The sequence below is a fragment of the Pagrus pagrus genome, assembly GCF_965226575.1.
Source record: "Pagrus pagrus genome assembly, chromosome: 8".
Taxonomy (NCBI): domain Eukaryota; kingdom Metazoa; phylum Chordata; class Actinopteri; order Spariformes; family Sparidae; genus Pagrus; species Pagrus pagrus.
The window spans coordinates 29,978,068-29,995,916 of record NC_140192.1 but is presented as its reverse complement, the minus strand read 5'-3'; the positions used below and the strand labels follow the sequence as shown (position 1 = coordinate 29,995,916).

Below are 17,849 nucleotides of genomic sequence, written 5' to 3'. Positions count from 1 at the left end.
GTAAATACGAGACTGATGGACTTGTTAAAATAAACATTTTTTGATAGTGTTTAAAGAAAATGTGATGTCACACATCATGTGTGATGTTATCTGATGGATACCCCTGTCTCTTTTCAGGGGTTGCTCTCAGGTTGGCATCCTGCGAGCGCTGAATGAGGCGGGGATCCCTATCGACATGGTGGGCGGCACCTCCATCGGCTCCTTCATGGGAGCACTGTACGCTGAGGAGAAGAGCAACAGTCGCATGAGGGTCCGGGCTCGTGAGTGGGCTATGGTGTGTTGACATTATACTGAGGAGAGATTCTATACATGACATGTCAGAATGTCTCATTCCTTACCTATCAGTATACATATGTATCACTTGTAACTTCTTTCCTTTCTCAGGATATGACCTCTTACTTTAAGAAGATCTTGGATCTGACCTACCCTGTTACCTCCATGTTTTCTGGAGCTTCCTTTAACTCCAGCGTTAGCTCTGTCTTCAAGGACAAACAGATAGAGGTAAGGTTCGGGGTTTCTCTGAAACAAGTTCTCCAGAAAGACCAAGAGTAAGAGCAGCATTGGAATTCATGTGGCACACATGAACATTTTTTTTTTATTATTTATTTATTTATTTCACACCTGAGGTGAGCACTCACTGTGTGCTGTACTTTACATTACATGTTCTGTGAGAATAATAATTAATAACTAATAAATGTCATAAATAAATAAATAAATAAATAAATAGAATAATAACTATAATTATAATAATAAAATAAGCATATTTCAGTGGGACAAAACAAGAATATCTGGCATCAAATACAAGTGTTATATTTGTTACAAAGAGAGAGCACTTGTGCAGTTGTGTCTTTCAGTAATAATGGTCTCATAATTAATTACAGATGTTTTCATTACTTCTCCTTTGCTAGGACCTGTGGCTGCCGTATTTCAACATTACAACTGATATCACAGCTTCTTCCATGAGAGCTCACACTGATGGTCTGTGCAACTCACCGCTCTGACAGACATTTTTACAAACAATAACAAAAAAAAAAAGACTTGGTACTTTTTTGTATGAAATGAATCAAAAGAATGGAGAAAAATGGGCAGCAAAGCAAATGTCAACAACATTAACAAAAATATTAACACTGCTATGGTCCCATGATAATTTTGGTTATAAAGCATGTTCTGATACTGATACTGTGACTCTCACACCGTCTCTCCTCTTCAGGCTCGTTGTGGCGCTATGTCAGGGCCAGCATGTCACTGTCTGGTTACCTGCCACCTCTCTGTGATCCCAAAGATGGACACTTGCTCATGGACGGAGGGTACATCAACAACCTGCCTGGTAAGAAACATTGGTAGTGAGGCTGGTACTGGACTTAACAGCATGACTCCTGTGAGTCATATGAGTGGGAATCATATATTCTGTAACAAGAAATAGATTCACTAATTGTCTCTCAGCTCTCTCTGGTGATACAGAAGGCTTTGTAGAACTTGTTTTCACATGTGTAGTAGTAATGGAGACATAAATGAGTGACAAACCACTTAAAGCACTTAAAGCACAGAGAAAAGTCAGTAATGCCAAAGATGTGTCAAAGATGACACATATCCTGCCCCATTCCCCCAAAAGCCAATCAACTGCCCTTTTACAGCTGAATCATATCAAACAATCATGCTGTTGTGCTGACATGAGCACACAGTTGAGATTAAGGACAGTTTCAACCAACTCAGTGCAGCTGCAGATGGACTTCTGCTAGGCATGGAAGAGGAGGATATCACACTAATACACCGGATTACCAAGAAAAGTGATCTTATTCAAACATTAGACAATAAACTTGCTGTTGTTCAAGAGCTGTGGCGGGCTGAGCTGAAGGCATCACATCACGACACTCTGAGCTTTACAAGACGTTGGTATAACAGTGGGGAAAAGTGTTTTAAACCTTATTTTGGGGAAAGTCACTGTGAAAAGTGTTTTCTTTTTGTTTTTTTCATCAGATTTGACTGGTGATTCTATACATGCCGTTTTCATGTCCAGGTGACCATTAAAAGTAAAGTTCTGGCTCTCTCACCATTCATTTAGATAGGGTCCTGGTACTGTTTACCTGAAATAACCTCCAGGGGGCATTGCCAAGGTCGCTGCTGAGTGGCAAGACCTGAGCACTGGGTGGAATTCCCCTTTTAAAGCACACTTGAATATTCATTCACATCCCCGATTCACATTTACTAAGAGAAAACCCCTCAGCTAATCTAAATCATCAGCCCTATGGGAACATTGTGTAAATGCTCTGATTGACAGGCAACATAGCAAAGAAAAAGTCTCTCATGTGAAATTACCCAAACTGTGTCTAACTTCAGCAGAAAGTTTCCTGATCATGTCAGGCCACATGGCTCATAATAAGAAGCTGACTGAGAGCAGGATATCAGGGCATTTAGACCCTAAATTAAATGTGTTTTTCTCATTTTGCTATCAAGCCGATGTGGCTCGCTCCATGGGGGCTAAGGTTGTGATTGCTATTGATGTTGGAAGTCGGGATGAAACCAACCTGACCAACTATGGGGACTCCCTGAATGGGTGGTGGCTGCTGTGGAAACGCTTCAACCCTCTTGCTGAGAAAGTGAAGGTAAACAGTAATTTCTGACTTCCTCTTTTGTTATTCTTGTGGCCATTTACCAAAAATAATGCACAGATGTGTGGTTAAAGCTTTTCACCTGCTGAAAAAGCATGGAGAGAATCCATATGACAACTGTAAAATCTAGAGATACTGAATATCAGTAATGTAATGACCTTCATACCTTTGTTTAAGCAACATTATGCAATTACTATAATTTGAATAACAGCTTCAAAATCATTTTAATGGTACACTGACTTCTAATAGGGGGATGGTGCTTCCGTCATACGCACTCCACACCCCGAATGCCTGTTCTTGCACCATGTTACTTCGGTTGAGCAGGTACAATCTCCCCCGAGAAGTGCGTCAGTATGGACATGATGGCAGAGGTGAAGAGACTGAAGAGGGAGTTGATGGAGCGAGCTAAGAAGCGATAAAGAGACGGTGACAGAGCAAGAGTAAACCTCAGACTGGCCCTTAGCTGTTGGCAGAGTATTCCACTCTGAAACTGTAGGGCAGCCAAGTTGCAAAAACTACAATGTCTTACATAATGTTGCTTTAAAGGTAACTAATTAAACTCTCCAGGTCCTGAACATGGCAGAGATCCAAACCCGGCTTGCGTACGTCTGCTGTGTGCGGCAGCTGGAACTGGTCAGAGATAGTGAATACTGTGAATACATCCGGCCGCCCATCGACCACTATGGCACGCTGGATTTTGGCAAGTTCGATGAGATCGCCGTGAGTTTCCCCTAAGCTCCTCAGTGCTATTCCCCATGTCTGTACCATCTGATGGTTTTGAAGTTCACTCTAACCCTCCCTCACTGTGGCTGTAGGAGGTGGGATACCAACACGGGATGACTTTATTCGATGTGTGGCAGCGCAGTGGCGTGGTGGACAGCATGCTGAAGGACAGACATCAGGAGGAGTTCCACAAGACCAAAACTGGCCATGTGAGCTCAACTTACAGACACTACTACTGACATGATGCTGCTTTCATGTTGTTTTGTTTTGTTCAGACCGGTATGAATTTTGTCTTGACTCAATCAGAATGTACAGAAAAATCTGAATAGTTAGAACTTGGTGATGGTCTGACCTGCCTAACTAGTGGAGATGGCACAGTTACAATCTCTTTCGTTTATCGTTAAGTATTGTGCTGCCATAGTACCAAACAGCAGACAGCCAAAGATAGTACGTGAACTTAGCGAATTATCTAGCAGCTAAAGACAAACACATTTTTCTTAGGAGCTGGAGGAGAGTGGCAGCTGAGAAAATAAAGAGACATCTGTACTCTTCATTTACAAATCTGTGCACATGGTTTATAAACTGTCCTCTTCAATTAATAATCTTTGCCCACAGATTTGCAATCCATGTGCATTAATAAATCTGTCTGTGTACACTGCATCACATTCTAGCTGCTCCCCAGCTCACAGGCCTCTGTCACAGTTTCAGTGTCCACTGGAAGCTGAGCGTCTGCTCTTCAGCAGCCACATGCATAATATAGTTAAAGTGTTTTGCTGACATCGATTATGTTTCACAAGCATAAATACACATTTGCATGGCTGTACTGGATGATAACCTTCAGTGATCACTCATTTTAAATCTCACAGCACAGCTGCTGTCTGTACATCTGACAACTGTTATCATAAAATAGATAATGATTTTACCTGCAGCTCAGCAATGTCTACACAGGAGGCTACTTATGAGCTGCCATCAAATGTGATACTTGTTCTAAAGTCAGAAAAATATGTCAGTAAGAAAAACAAAAAATACAAATTCAGCTATATTAAACACAACATAAGCAATCAATGTTAGTTTAAAACATTCCAAACAACATGATCAACACAGTGTGAAGAAATATCAGTTTTGCTATTATGTCAGAGATGTGTATATTATTATTGAGTTTAGCATGCTAACCAGTTAGCCCACAGCTAGTTTGTACCTCACGAGGTGATAGTCTAGTAGTGAACAACACCAACGCTCCCCTGGTGCTCAAAGCTCCCAGTCCAGGCAGACTCAGCTAATAGGAGCCCGAGCTGCACAGCTGGATGAGCTAACCAGCTAATGGTGCTACAGTTAGAAGCAGTTATTTACTCTGGTGATATGCTGCCCCCTATCTACTTGGAGTATGAATACGACAGGTGGCCAGTTGTTACATATTGCACCTTCAGCGCCAAGCAAACCGCTGCATGCTGTTCCTACCTCATGGCATCTTTGAATGAATGTTTGGAAACTTTTCAAGTTGTTCACACCATCCTCTGCAGTGGGCAGAAATGGCTTGTGGAATGCATGATGTACACAGTACTGGTTATGACTGTGCAACACTGCTCTTCAATGCAACCAGTGATCTCACCCATATCACACTGACTTGCAGGCGTTCGCGTTAAAATGTGGTTTGTGTAGACTGATGCAAAAGGACAAAGCTTTGTACCAAGCTTCATTTTTCAGTTTTGGGGATGTCATGAGAAGCCATGAAATGATCAAATAGGTGGAAGTGTAGTCAGCACAAAGTCACTGCACTGCACAGATACAAAAACAAGACTCTTATTAGGTCAATTCCAAGTATTGTTTTATTGATGCCACCTGATGTGTGCTCTAAATGTGTCATTTAAACGATTGAGAATAAACTGAAACTGAGGAATGATGCAGTTTGTGTCTTTCAGGTGGTCACCTGTCCAAACGCCTCCTTCACTGACCTGGCAGAGATTGTGTCAAGAATCGAACCTGTCAAGAATGCCTTAATAAATGGTTAGTTAAAGTATTAAAATCATTATTTCAATATTTTGTGTATATATAGAATATATACATTTAAAAAAAACTTTTATAAAGCCTTGTAATGAAACTCCTTAATGCTACTTTGATCATTAAACAAACTAATGTATGTTTAGGTTTAGGTTTGTTAGGCTGCTATCCCTGGGGAAAGTGAAAGCTACATAATTACTACAATTTTAGAATTTGAATTGGGACAATATTTTTCAAATACTGGCTTTTTTGTCTGCCTTCAGAGGAGCTGTCTGATGAATACCAGACAGATTATGATGAGGAGGCGGTGGAAAGCGCCCTGTCTGACTTTGAGGCGTTCACTCCCGGCAGTGAATGCACTGAGGGAGAGGAGACGGCAGACACGGCTGACACTGCTGACACGGCTGAAACAGTATGTAAAAAAAAACCATCATCATTTTCTTGTTTCAAATCAGCGTAATCATTACTGCTTAACCCTTTTCTGATCACCACAGATGCAACCATCCTAAAATAAATGGATGACAGTCATGACGTTTCACTTTTCTCTTTTTCACAGGATGAAGAAATTCAAATCCGTGTCCGACGCCGACCGAAAAATGCCCCAATATCTCCTCGGCCATGACAAGGGCGTGAGAGCTTGGCAGGGCTGCAGACCATGGTCGACAACACACACATTTCAATGCAGTATTTCTGGTGACCTGTGGGAAAAATTGACAAGAGTTAGCAGAACAAACATGTAGCTGATACGTTGAAAAACACTTCAGCAAGAAACAAAGAAACAAGGGAATAGCGAAGAATTTTACAAATCATTTAATTTACAATAATACAGCAGAGTGGTTTTTTTTTAGCTTGTTGACACACACAAGTTGTGGAAAGACAGTTTATGGAATCACCATAGGAGCCTTGAAAATCTCGAGAAGATTGTTATCTTCAAGCACATCACATACAACTTAAAAATGCACTACAATCTTTTTATATGATATTTCATAAGCTATGCAGTTCTATGCATGACTGGTGCCGTCCACAATAAGCTCAGATATATTTTGGCATTTCCTCTCAGAGTAGGGGTATTTGTGTAATGTGAACATTGTCTGACTATGTAGAGAACATATATGAGTCTCTGTTTTTTATGGCAGTGCAAAGATTAGTGACAGCAGTCGTATAACATATTCCAGACCACTGAAGCACAGCACTGCAGGCGAGGCATAATGAAGTACGAGGTCTATTTTCAGCAAGTAAACACTCGATCTGTCAATTCCATAGACTTTTCTGTTCTGCAGACATTTTAACTATGCCCCAATTATATGCTAGATTTTACAATACTACATACTAACGAGGTTTTGGGTCTATGTCTGTGTACAAGGGAACTGGAACTCACCTGAGATTAATGGACCTATCAGTTCTGCGTGTATCTTCACATGGACAGTACCAGATACTGTTTGAGAAGCAGACAACCTAACGACCTACTGTCAGTGGTCAGTAACACATCTTGTGCCTGGAGTTTTTATGTCGAGCTGTATGATACAGTGAGATTCATAGAATGTGATCACTATTATAAGTGTGATCATTACTTAGACCTACCTCTACCGCCTAACAGTGGTACTACACTCAAACTAGTACCAGCCAATTAATGCATCATTGTATAGCTGCCATTTGTCCTTTTTAATTGCAGTGTTTGTGGTATGGACTGTGGTGATTCAGTGTTTTAAGTATTTCTGACTGGAAGGGACAAAAGATAAAGTGTTATGAGTATAATGGCTGTTATAATAGTCTAAATACCATGGTATTATTGCTGGATGATGTTGATGTTAATGATTTTGTGTTAACAGGGAATAGTTACCACTATGTTAGAATATTTTCTGTAAGATGTTGCCACTGAAACACTTGCTGTTAGTTAGTACCTGTGAAATAGTAAAATAATGAATAAAGATTAAGAATATTTCATTCTAAATATTTTGTGAACAAACTGTTAGATAATGTTAAAATGTGCACTACTTGATAGAATTTCTTTTCTTGAAGCTGTGCTGTTTTGACTAAATGGAGAAGTCCAGGAGGTTTTTTTCCTGTGGAATCTGAAATTGAGCTGAAAGTGTTTGTTGCTATGTTATAATAAAAAAAATCCAAGTTTTGCGGAAATCTGTCCAGTAGCTTTTGTGTAATCCTGCTGACAGACCAACCAACCAACAAATGGGCAAAAACATAATCTCCTTGGCAGAGGTAATAATCATTCCAGTTATACACTTCAGTAATAGTACATCATATTTGAAACAGTATAACTCTATGTCTTCATTTTCCAACATCCTGAAACTGGCTTTTGGGTTAGAAATCCTAAAAGTGCAAAACGTTTCAGGGAAGGTTCTGTGATTAACTGTGGCTGAACCCTACTGACTTTTTCATCTCCTGACACCTTTTGACATTTTGGTTTTTACTCTGGTACAGATATCCATTGTGTCCAGAAGATTAATCTTAATGATCCTGGTGATCCGCTGCCATTTCTTTTAGTGCCATCAGCTGTAAAATATCTCAACAGCTTGTAGAAGGATTGACATGAAATCCGGTACACACATCCGTGTCCCCCTCACGATCCATTCATACATTATCTGTAACTGCTTATCCTGTGCAGGGTCACTCTGGACAGGTCACCAGTTCATCACAGGGCTGACAGCTACAAGATTATAGGAGTGTGGGAAAACAGAGAATCCTGAAGGAACCAACATAGACACAGGAAGGCCCCTCCCCCTCTGCACAAATTGTATTAACTTCTTCCCCTCACTTTTTATCAAGCACCATCGAAATCATTTGCAAAAAAGCAGGAACTGATGACTTGAAACTGAATGTAAGTTTTGTAATGGAACCGGTCATGTTACTTTATATAGAGCGGGGATGCTCAAGCTTTCACCCTTAGAGGGCCAAAATTGAAATCTTACTTGTAAGCCGAAGGCTGAAGGCAAACAGCTATTGTGTTGTACTGTATTGTTGTACTGTCAGGACGCCAAGTTCCCTTAATTGACTCATTACCTGTCATTCATGCTCAGATTGTGAGAAAAAATAATAATAAGGGATCTGACATATTAAAATAAACAGCACAAACAACAACAATATTGTAGTATAATTTTATACATTACACCATAACCCTGTTAGGGGAATAACAGACAGACAGACACAGACTGCTTAATTAATTGGGCTTTATGTAAGAATTTAGTGTTAAAAAGTAAGAAATTAATGAAGGTTACCATCAGAATGTAATGTTGATGTATGTGTTGCAGAGATATCTACTGAAGTTAGCATGCTAACCAGCTAGCCCCAGCCTGTCCCGGTCCAAAGCTCCCATACTAGCGTTATAAAAAATAACACTCCCTGGGTCCCCAAGCTCCCAGTCTGAACCACAAGCTGCACGGCTAACTGAGCTAACCAGCTAAATGCCATATGCTGCCCCCTATTTGTCTGGAGTATGAATTTGACAGATGGCCAATTCTTACATATGTCACCTTTAATGGTTAGTATTAAGATGCTGATGTTAATGCCAGTGAGGTCAACTGGCTCTTTGTGTCTGCTTCTCTTTGTGGTCATGGTCCACAGCATCGTATGGACAAACTAACTTTCTATCAGTATACAAGATCACAAGAACAATTTTATTATCTGGTTCATACACACACAGATATTCCTGAGATGATGCAAAGGTACATTGGTGGTGCGTTTAATGTCAGCATCAAGATTTAAGAGGTAGCATTTTTCTAGCTAGTTTCATAGCTCTGTATAAATAGTATATGTGTGTAGTCCAGTAACAGACGTACTGGACTACACACATATGCTAGGTCAGACTTTGCCACTTCGTAAAATTGCCACAAAGTGAAATGACATTACTTTTAGCCTTACAGGCTGCTGTACTTGTATTTCAAGCAGCTGATTTTCACAAACACCTCAGTCTGTGAAGTGGAACCCTCACCTCGTCCTCACCACTAACAGGGTGTGGTTCCCAAATGTTACTTAATGTTCAGTCAACTGGGGAGAGATGCAGTGTTTCCCACCTTGCTACAATCTTGCTACTCTTAAATAAACTGATACTCATACTATTAAAACTAAAACACTGCTGGGGAGAAAGAGGGAAGTTTAGAATAACCTGCTTAGCCAGATGTCCCTGCACCTTTCTAACATATTCATTGGCAGCTCATATGTTGATAATTATTCTGTATGTTTTCAAACTCAGCGCTGTTGACCGCAGACTGACTGTTTTAGAGTGGACCTGAGGTCTAAGTGTTGGTCTTATAATATCTAAATATAAGCTTCTCACAGACGTGCACATTATGACTTTGCTGCTGTTATTTTTATTTGTCCCCCAGCTACACTTTCTCAGTCATAGATTTTCCATCTTGCTAATGCTGAGAAAGAGGAAGTGAGAAGGAGGTGCTGAAAGCCCCATGAAGCGATGCACGGTTCATAGCTGTATGAGAAGTGGAAGTGGAAGCAACAGCAAAGATCCGTAAACACAAGTCTGAAAACAGAGATAAGCGTATTATTCTCCGAAACAGGTAAGAACTAAACATTACATTTCATCCTTATTTGACTCTTTTAAGTGTCTGAATAAGATCATCAAAGATTTCAAGTGTTGTAAAGATCATGTTTCACTGACGTTCTCTTCCGCTTGCCTCTTTATCATATAGAATGGTGTTAGATGTCATGTCTCTTGAGAATACTTGTAAAAAACAAGAAGCTGAACAACTAATTTAAAAGTTTAAAATGACTTTAAAATGATAATGATCAATAATCTGATACGAAGTATAAACTTTAAAAATACACACTTGATGGAAAAACAATATGGCAGCTGTGCTTCTGTAATTTTAAACACCTAAAAATAGACCAAATATTCACAAAATTCTATATAGTTGTGTCATAAAATTCTTCTTACAGCAAATATCAGTTATAAATACATCAACAATCTGATGCTTTTGATTAAAGTCGTGTCTTCAACATAATATATATGTTCTGGTGATAGTCACGAAAGGACGTTTACCCAGAGGTTTTCTTTTTTTTTTATTCTGGGGAACTTGGTGGTATTTTTCGACAGTAGACCAAATCATGTGATGTCATCAGCAAAACCCAGGATTAACCCTGTGATGTCATCAGCAACACCAAGTATAATGTATTCATGTCATGTTTAAGAATCATAAAAAGGATCTGACACACACTTACTGCTTGTAAACTTGTAAAGCTTGTAAAGCAAACAGGAAGTGAGGTGTGGTATCATTTCTTCCCCGCAGTGTGACCACGCAGTTGTCAGCGTGATGACACACACATACAGAAACAAACGCTGCTTTTGAGCGCAGATCAGACTGAAGCTGGCTTCCTCTGTTCACATGAGATGAACTATCTGATGTTTTGTTTCTTGTTACAGGTCTGATCAGAGGTGTTACAGAATGGCTCAAGGCTGCCTGAAGTGTTTAAAGCTCACCATGTGTGCTGCAAACTTCCTTTGTTTTGTACGTATGTCTCTATCTTCCAGCATCACATTCAGAGGTCATTGTGGTATATCTTGTTATTTTTATCAGCCAGGAGGTCCTTCTACAGTTGTCAGGGGGTGTTGTAGTGTCACATAGAAACTATGATTTGATAAATATCCATACATTCTAACACCTGAATACCATCTGCTGAATACCAAAAGTAGTTTTCAAATAAAGCTGTGGAAAAAAAGTCTTAATTAATAGCTCAAAGTGCTGGATAAATGGTCCAAACGTCCAAATTAAAGCAGCAATTTGTCTTGTTAAAGGTGCATTATGTAGTTTTTGGGAAGAAATGTTAATGAGCAGAGAAAGATCTTCAGATTTTTTTTCTGCCGAAACAAACTAATAATCAAACTGACCTTAAAGGATAACACAATTTATACTGTTTTACTTTGTTTATATGTGGCGGACCCTGCCACCTTTCTAGCTTCAAACAGTGTTCTGGGTCCTTAGTTTATATTATTACCTCATTGTGAGTTTGAATTTCTTCTCCAAAACTGCATAGTGCCCCTCATCATACTCATCATAAAACACACATAAAAAAACAAAACTCAACCTCTGGTTTGCTCCAAATAAATCCTCAGTTCACAGAGTAAGATGTGAAAATATTCCGGCTTCATGCCTTTCCTGTTGCTGCCTGCAGTGCCGTCTCACCCCTGGAGTCACAGACCTGGTCAGAGCTGCTGTAAATCACCTCTGTACTGTATCCCGTCTTCAAACTGACATCTGTTCTACTGGGAGCCTGTGTTCCGCCCCAGTCTGGTGTCTAGTTGTGTTCACTAGGAGGGGGCTGAACCAGGTTGAACTGACCCCTGTTGATTGCTGTGACTCCTGTCAGCTAATAGAGCCACTTAGCTCCATGGCTGACTGAGCTTGTTGCTAACAGCAGCTTGTCAGTACAGCCAAAGATAGCCACAGCAAAGATGTACTGAGCAGCAGTAAGTGGTTATGCTGCCCCCCATAGTTTTCAAATTCAAATGTGACTGAACCTCCTCAAAAAAAAAAAGAAAAAAAGAAAAACTCAGATCCTTTACTTAAGTAAAATTACTATCAGTTACTTATATACACAAAGTATCAAAAATAAAAGTGGTGTTATTATCTACATATATGCTAGTATAATTAGATTATTATTATGATACAGCCATGTGTCAGATTGAGTTAGAGCTAATTGGAGCTTCTATATTTGTCACTTGGGCAGATTACCTTAAAGCAATGCATTGTATTTTATAAACTTGTGATAGCTTTTTTACAACAACTTCATCTGTCATATAACAGGTAACTAAAGCTGATAAATAGATGTAATGGAGCAAAAAAAGCTTAAACGACGGCCCGGCTTCAGTTGGAGTCTGCTGTGGGGCGACCGCCGGTCCAGCGCAGTGAGGCGTCTCCACGTGCAGCAGGAGAGCCTCGCCACCAAGCTGGAGAGCGGACAAAGGGGGAGGCAACCGCCATTCCGACATTGGGCCCTAATTGTCGGAATGGCAACACTTAAACCTTTAATGAAACATCCCATCATTCCGACCTTTTTTGCCTCCTAAGGTCGGAATGGTGGTATTTATTTCTTTTTTAAATGTCTTGCCATTCTGACACATCTTTTAAAAGGGTTAGGGTTAAGGGTTGCGGATTATGGTTAAACTTTGTCAGAATGACGGTATGTCGGACTTTTGGGATGTCGGACTTTTGGGATGTCGGAATGCCAGCATGTAACGGACAAAGGCACTCACGTCTCCCCGCTGACACTATCTCAGCCCTGCCCCACGCCGGAACCTCGCCCTAAACCCGCTGCCTATCTTCGCCGCCGGCAGCCCTATATGCCATGCGAATGGCCACCACCCCCCGATACCGAGTGCAACAACGAATGCTCGGCTGGGCTTCCACCCCGTAACGCTCACCATGCTCCGCTCCCCAGAGACACCAGCACCCGCTCACTCTCCTCCTTTCAATACTCCTATTCCTCCCAAACACTCCCCTCCACAGGTGCAATCACTCCCTCAATCTACCCGGCCCACAGGGTCATTCACTACAGTAGTGAAGCAGTAGTACTTGAGTAAATGTAGTACATTACAAAACAGGCAAAAAGAAAGGCAGTGACACACTAGCTGCTCAGTGAGGAAGCAGTTGAATGAATGTTTTTGTGAGTGTGTGGTGTGTGTGGCAGGAGCTGACTGCAGTGTGTTTCCTCCTGTCAGATGTGTGGTGTGGCCGTGCTGGGCTTCGGTGTATACATGATGGTGAACTTCAGGATGACCGCGCTCACTCCGACTATGGCCAGCTTCAACTCGGCCAACATGCTGCTGGTCAGCGGCATCATCATCATGTGCGTGTCCTTTCTGGGCTTCCTGGGTGCTCTGAAGGAGAACCGCTGTCTCCTCCTGACGGTATGGCACACACAGCAGTCCATATGCTGACTTCTCGTTGTGGGTCAGTCAAGACTCTCTGTTTTAGGGAATTTTGATGAAACTAGGTCCAGATATTCATGTTCTCTAGATGAATCTTAATGACCTTGGTGACTCATGCCATTCACATCAGCCTCACCCTGCCTTTCCAAAACCCTGCTGTTCCGAAAATAGACTTCCATTCTTCGTAATGGCATGGTTTCCCATTTTTTCTAAAGACCCCGCTATTCCGAAAAGGCTATTGTGGAACCCCTGACCCTATTGGGCAGTAATTGGAACTTGAAAGTCTGATTCGGATCAGCGGTGTTTCGGAATAGAAGGCCGTCCCCACTTTGGTCATGGTTCTTACTGGCACGTTAGCATGCTTACACACTAGACTAGGATGGTGAACATGTTAATCATTAACCTGATAAACATTAGCATGTTAAAGGAACAGTTCACCAAAAAATGAAAAGTCAGACATTATCTACTCACCCCCATGCAGAAAGTCCGGTGAAGTGTCATAGTCCACAAAACATTACTGAATCTAAAACATCGTAGCAGCAGTCTCCTAAATAACTGAAGCAGATGGGGACTTGTTCTAAAATGTAAAAAAACAACCAAAAATAAAACATAAAATGGCTCCATACAGCTTGTCCTGCGTAATCTCTCCATAAGCCGAGAGATCCCAAACTGATTTAAAAAGATGTTATTTACACCCTTTTTAAGCCAAAGTCTTCACTGTAGCTGCCAAGGTAAAGGCACTAGAAGTGGGTGCATGAGCTTGTCTGTGTGTTGAGGGTGTAAATAGAGATAGACTGATTATTATTTTTTCATGCAAATAAATATCACTTCCACATATTGGTTACTAGGAACAGTAGCTCAAAGTTAAAACAGGAAATGTGTCTGCAAACTGTAATTTTTGCTTTGTTGTTCTGCGATGTTGTCATATATGTCAACATATATGTATATTTTCAAAAATTTGAAATAAAACAGGCTCTTGTGAAATAAACTCTGTTAACAGTTCTTCCTCCTGCTGTTCTTCCTGATGCTGGTGGAGCTGACTGCAGCATGCTTGCTGCTCGTGTATGAGGGAGAGGTAATGTCACATCCATCAGTACTCACACTGTGCTGTGCTTATGAAGGAAACACATATATAGTATGTTTTTATCGGCAAATTTCACCTCATTTTAGATTGCTAGATTGGTGAAAGAAGATCTTGATTCTGGTTTGACCGCGGCAAAAGGAAAGAATGGATTCAACTCAACGGAGGTGATGACTGAGTGGGATCTGGTTCAGACGCAGGTAAGTGTATCAGAGCAGGGACATACTGACAACAGCTCAGGTAATGTAATCACACAAATGACTATGGATGGTGTGTTGAAAAATACAGATAGCTAAGTGACCTCAGTTTGTTGTTATAAGATATTCTAAGCGCTGTATCTTAGGCAGCTGGACTTGTTTCAGGTTCTGGAAGACGTTTTACCTCTCATCCAAGAGGCTTCTTCAGTTCTAACTAACTGGAGGGGAGTTGCAGGCTTTTAAACTCTGTGTGGGAGTGTCCTTACAGAGTCGTTAAGGACACGTGTGAGCTCTGAGCTTCAGAGTTGTTAGGGCCACTTGTGGGTCGTTGACCCAACCCGCCTTCATGTGAGTTGCTAAGTAATGTCATAGGCCACCATCTCTGTTCAAAGACGGTCGTTCCAGTTTGACATCAATGGAACTGAAACTGAAACGACCGCCTTTGAACAGAGGAGGTGGCCTACAACATTACTTATCACCCACCTACAATGTTGTACTGAGTTCCCTCCCCAGACAGCTTAACAACCATTCACACCTGGGCTCACCTAGCACTAGCAACCCACATGAAGGCGGGTTGGGTCAAAGACCCACTAGTGGCCCTAACGACTCTGAAGCTCAGAGCTCACACGTGTCCTTAACGACTCTGTAAGGACACTCCCACACTCTGTAAGGACACCCCCACACAGAGTTTAAAAGCCTGCAGCTCCCCTCCAGTTAGTTAGAACTGAAACATCTTCAAGAAACTGAAACAAGTCCAGTTGCCTACGATACAGCAGTTAGCATTACCATGACCTGGATGACTGAGAACCTTGATCAACACGTTATAAGATATTGTTTTTTGTTCTCTGACTGATTTGTTTCAGCTCGACTGCTGTGGAGTGACTAATGTCACAGACTGGGGAGAGAAAGTGCCTAAGTCTTGCTGCAAAAGCGGATGCGAAACCCAGAATCCCCAGTACAAGACAAAGGTAGACACAGTGTGACCCCTGTGGATAGCTTGGATTAGGCTAGTTTTGACAATCTGTAGAGGTCACGTTCACATGTATTTGAAATGTCAGATAGGTGCCTTATTATTGTATTTGACTGTTGGTTTAAGTTAATTTCCTCTTCACGCTCTATGTTTGCAGGGCTGTTTGGACACACTGAAGAGCTTCTTTGAGGACAATTTCCTAACCACTGGGATTTCTGTCATTGTCCTCTGCATTGTTGAGGTAAACTAATCATAGTTATTCAAGATGAATTTTATGCAATTATGCAACGCAAGACTGCATAGTGAAATTTCTGTCTGCTGTACTATACAGACTAATAAATTATATCAATTCAGAAAAAAAAAACTATTCATGATGGAGTGTTAGTCTGGGAAGTGAAGCTGCTCTGTAGTCTGGTGGCAGCAGACACTTCTGTATCTGTTGTCAGATGGCAGCAGGGTCAACAGACTGTGGCTGGGTGGGTGTTGTCTTTTAGTATCTTTGGGCTCTGTGCAGACATCTCACTTTGCTGATGTCACTGATGCGCTGTAGATGGTACCAGTGATGTTCTGGGCAGTATTAATCACCTGCTGTAGAGCCTTCCTGTCCTGGGCCGTGATGAACCATGCCAGTTTGAGATGTTTCCAGTCAGGATGCTTTCTATTGCTCTTCTGTAAAAGTTTATTTATATTTTCCATATTAAAATAGTTATTAAAACATCACCACCAAACTGCAAGGAAGTTGCAGTCCAATTTTGGCCAGTGGCCACTCACAGTATTGTAGCAAAAAATCACCCCGGAAAATGCAGCCCACAAAGCATTTTCCCCATAGACCACCATTAAGTAAAAGTGTTGACAGGACACCTCGAACTGAAAACAAGGTCAATAATGACTATGTCTCGTATGAATGTTTGATACATCGAGGTTTAATTTTTGTAAAACTTTTCCGGAGCCCAGAAAAGCGAACAAAAAATCTGTGACATCACAACAATGCAAAGTCAATGGGCTGAGTGGGAACTAGCAGGCGCGCCAGGCGAGCAATTCTCATTGGACTAAATAGGTGCCATCTTTGAATTCAGAATCTAGTACTATGATAAATCTATGTAATTCTACGGTATGCCTGTATTTCACACTCACAATTCGGACACCAAAATAAAATGTATGTAGAATGCACTTGATAATAAATGTTGAGCCCTAAAGTGGCCAAAAAAGTCATCTGATGCAGCTTTAAGTCCATCAGATCTGCTAAACAGAAGTTTCTGCTGCCGTACCACCAGACTGGAGAGCAGCTTCTTCCCTCTATGAGACTCCTGAGCTCATCCTTAACATTCCAGCATGAATAGTTTCTTTTTCTGACTTGATTATTCCTTATTTATTAGTCTGTATAGTTTTGTTGCAGCTGTGTATGTAGCTTAGGAAATAACAACACATTTTTCATTATACAATCCTGTATTGTATAATATAAATGGTTCTTGGATCTTACAATTGAATTTTTTTTATGTCTTTTGTCGACAGGTCTTGGGAATGTGTTTTGCCATGACGCTCTTCTGCCACATCAGCAGATCAGGACTGGGCTACAAGTTATAGATAATGTTCTGTCAAACAATGCGTCTTTTATTGATGCATTTTATTAGTTTACGTTGTTGTACAGCTCTGTCTTTGCAGAAGGCTAAAAATTGGATTTGAAATTTATGAAAATGCTTATTCAAGTTAAAATGGATATTTAATGAAGACAAATTGTGCTTTGTAAAGACTTTGTTTGACCAGGATATAAAAAATATTTTTGGAATTTAAACAAGCTTTTTCATATACTAGAAAATTAAAATGTTTCAGACATGACGTCTGTGGCCTTCTGTAAACGTGTGATCAATCAATCAATCTTAAATGCTATGTATTTCAGTCCGAGCTGTGTGAAGTCAAAGCTATTTTGTATATGACTTGCTTGTTGTGAGGTTGTTCTGTTCTTGTAAAATATCGCATAACTACTGTAACTGTCTTCCACAAACTTTTCAAACTTGACAACTTTTGGAAATCCTATAATAAACCAATAAAATATTGTTTACAATATTAAAGCTGCAACATATCCTCCATTTTATCTCTATCTTTATATTGTCACATGATCATCATTTCCTGCATCGAGCTTGCAGTTCACTGATCTGTGGCGTAGCCACTTCCTCTTTTGTCCGTTTTACCATCAGCTGGTTCCTCTAAAAATGGATCTTTCGCTGAGTCTCATGTTCGAGGCAGTAAATATTCAGTTACCCCTCAATAGAAATGTTAAAGACCACTTTTTAAAGCAATATCATAAATTCTGTCAAGAAACAGACATGTCATTTTTTCCTTGTCTCACAAAAAGTGAGGCAGAGATCATACAAAA

The 17,849-nt window shown here is 40.6% G+C and overlaps 2 protein-coding genes across 2 annotated transcripts in view; both read left to right on the top strand.

Moving 5' to 3' along the window:
- pnpla7b (patatin-like phospholipase domain containing 7b) overlaps positions 1 to 7,272 on the top strand; it is a 31,004-nt gene extending 23,732 nt beyond the window's left edge. The window contains exons 26-35 of the mRNA XM_084360294.1: positions 118 to 274; positions 385 to 501; positions 909 to 978; positions 1,211 to 1,327; positions 2,455 to 2,603; positions 3,177 to 3,329; positions 3,425 to 3,541; positions 5,252 to 5,336; positions 5,594 to 5,742; positions 5,887 to 7,272. Coding sequence (XP_084216420.1) covers positions 118 to 274; positions 385 to 501; positions 909 to 978; positions 1,211 to 1,327; positions 2,455 to 2,603; positions 3,177 to 3,329; positions 3,425 to 3,541; positions 5,252 to 5,336; positions 5,594 to 5,742; positions 5,887 to 5,952 — 1,180 coding nt within the window. The 3' untranslated portion in view covers positions 5,953 to 7,272. The remainder of the gene's footprint in view (positions 1 to 117; positions 275 to 384; positions 502 to 908; positions 979 to 1,210; positions 1,328 to 2,454; positions 2,604 to 3,176; positions 3,330 to 3,424; positions 3,542 to 5,251; positions 5,337 to 5,593; positions 5,743 to 5,886) is intronic.
- Positions 7,273 to 9,750: 2,478 nt separating this feature from the next.
- Positions 9,751 to 17,544, top strand: LOC311261526 (leukocyte surface antigen CD53). Its single transcript, XM_084360229.1, has 8 exons — positions 9,751 to 9,859; positions 10,723 to 10,807; positions 13,018 to 13,206; positions 14,228 to 14,302; positions 14,398 to 14,508; positions 15,369 to 15,473; positions 15,633 to 15,716; positions 16,988 to 17,544. The coding sequence occupies exons 2-8, from the start codon at positions 10,745 to 10,747 to the stop codon at positions 17,057 to 17,059; spliced, it is 699 nt and encodes a 232-aa protein (XP_084216355.1). The 5' UTR covers positions 9,751 to 9,859; positions 10,723 to 10,744; the 3' UTR covers positions 17,060 to 17,544.
- The last annotated feature ends 305 nt before the right edge of the window (positions 17,545 to 17,849 follow it).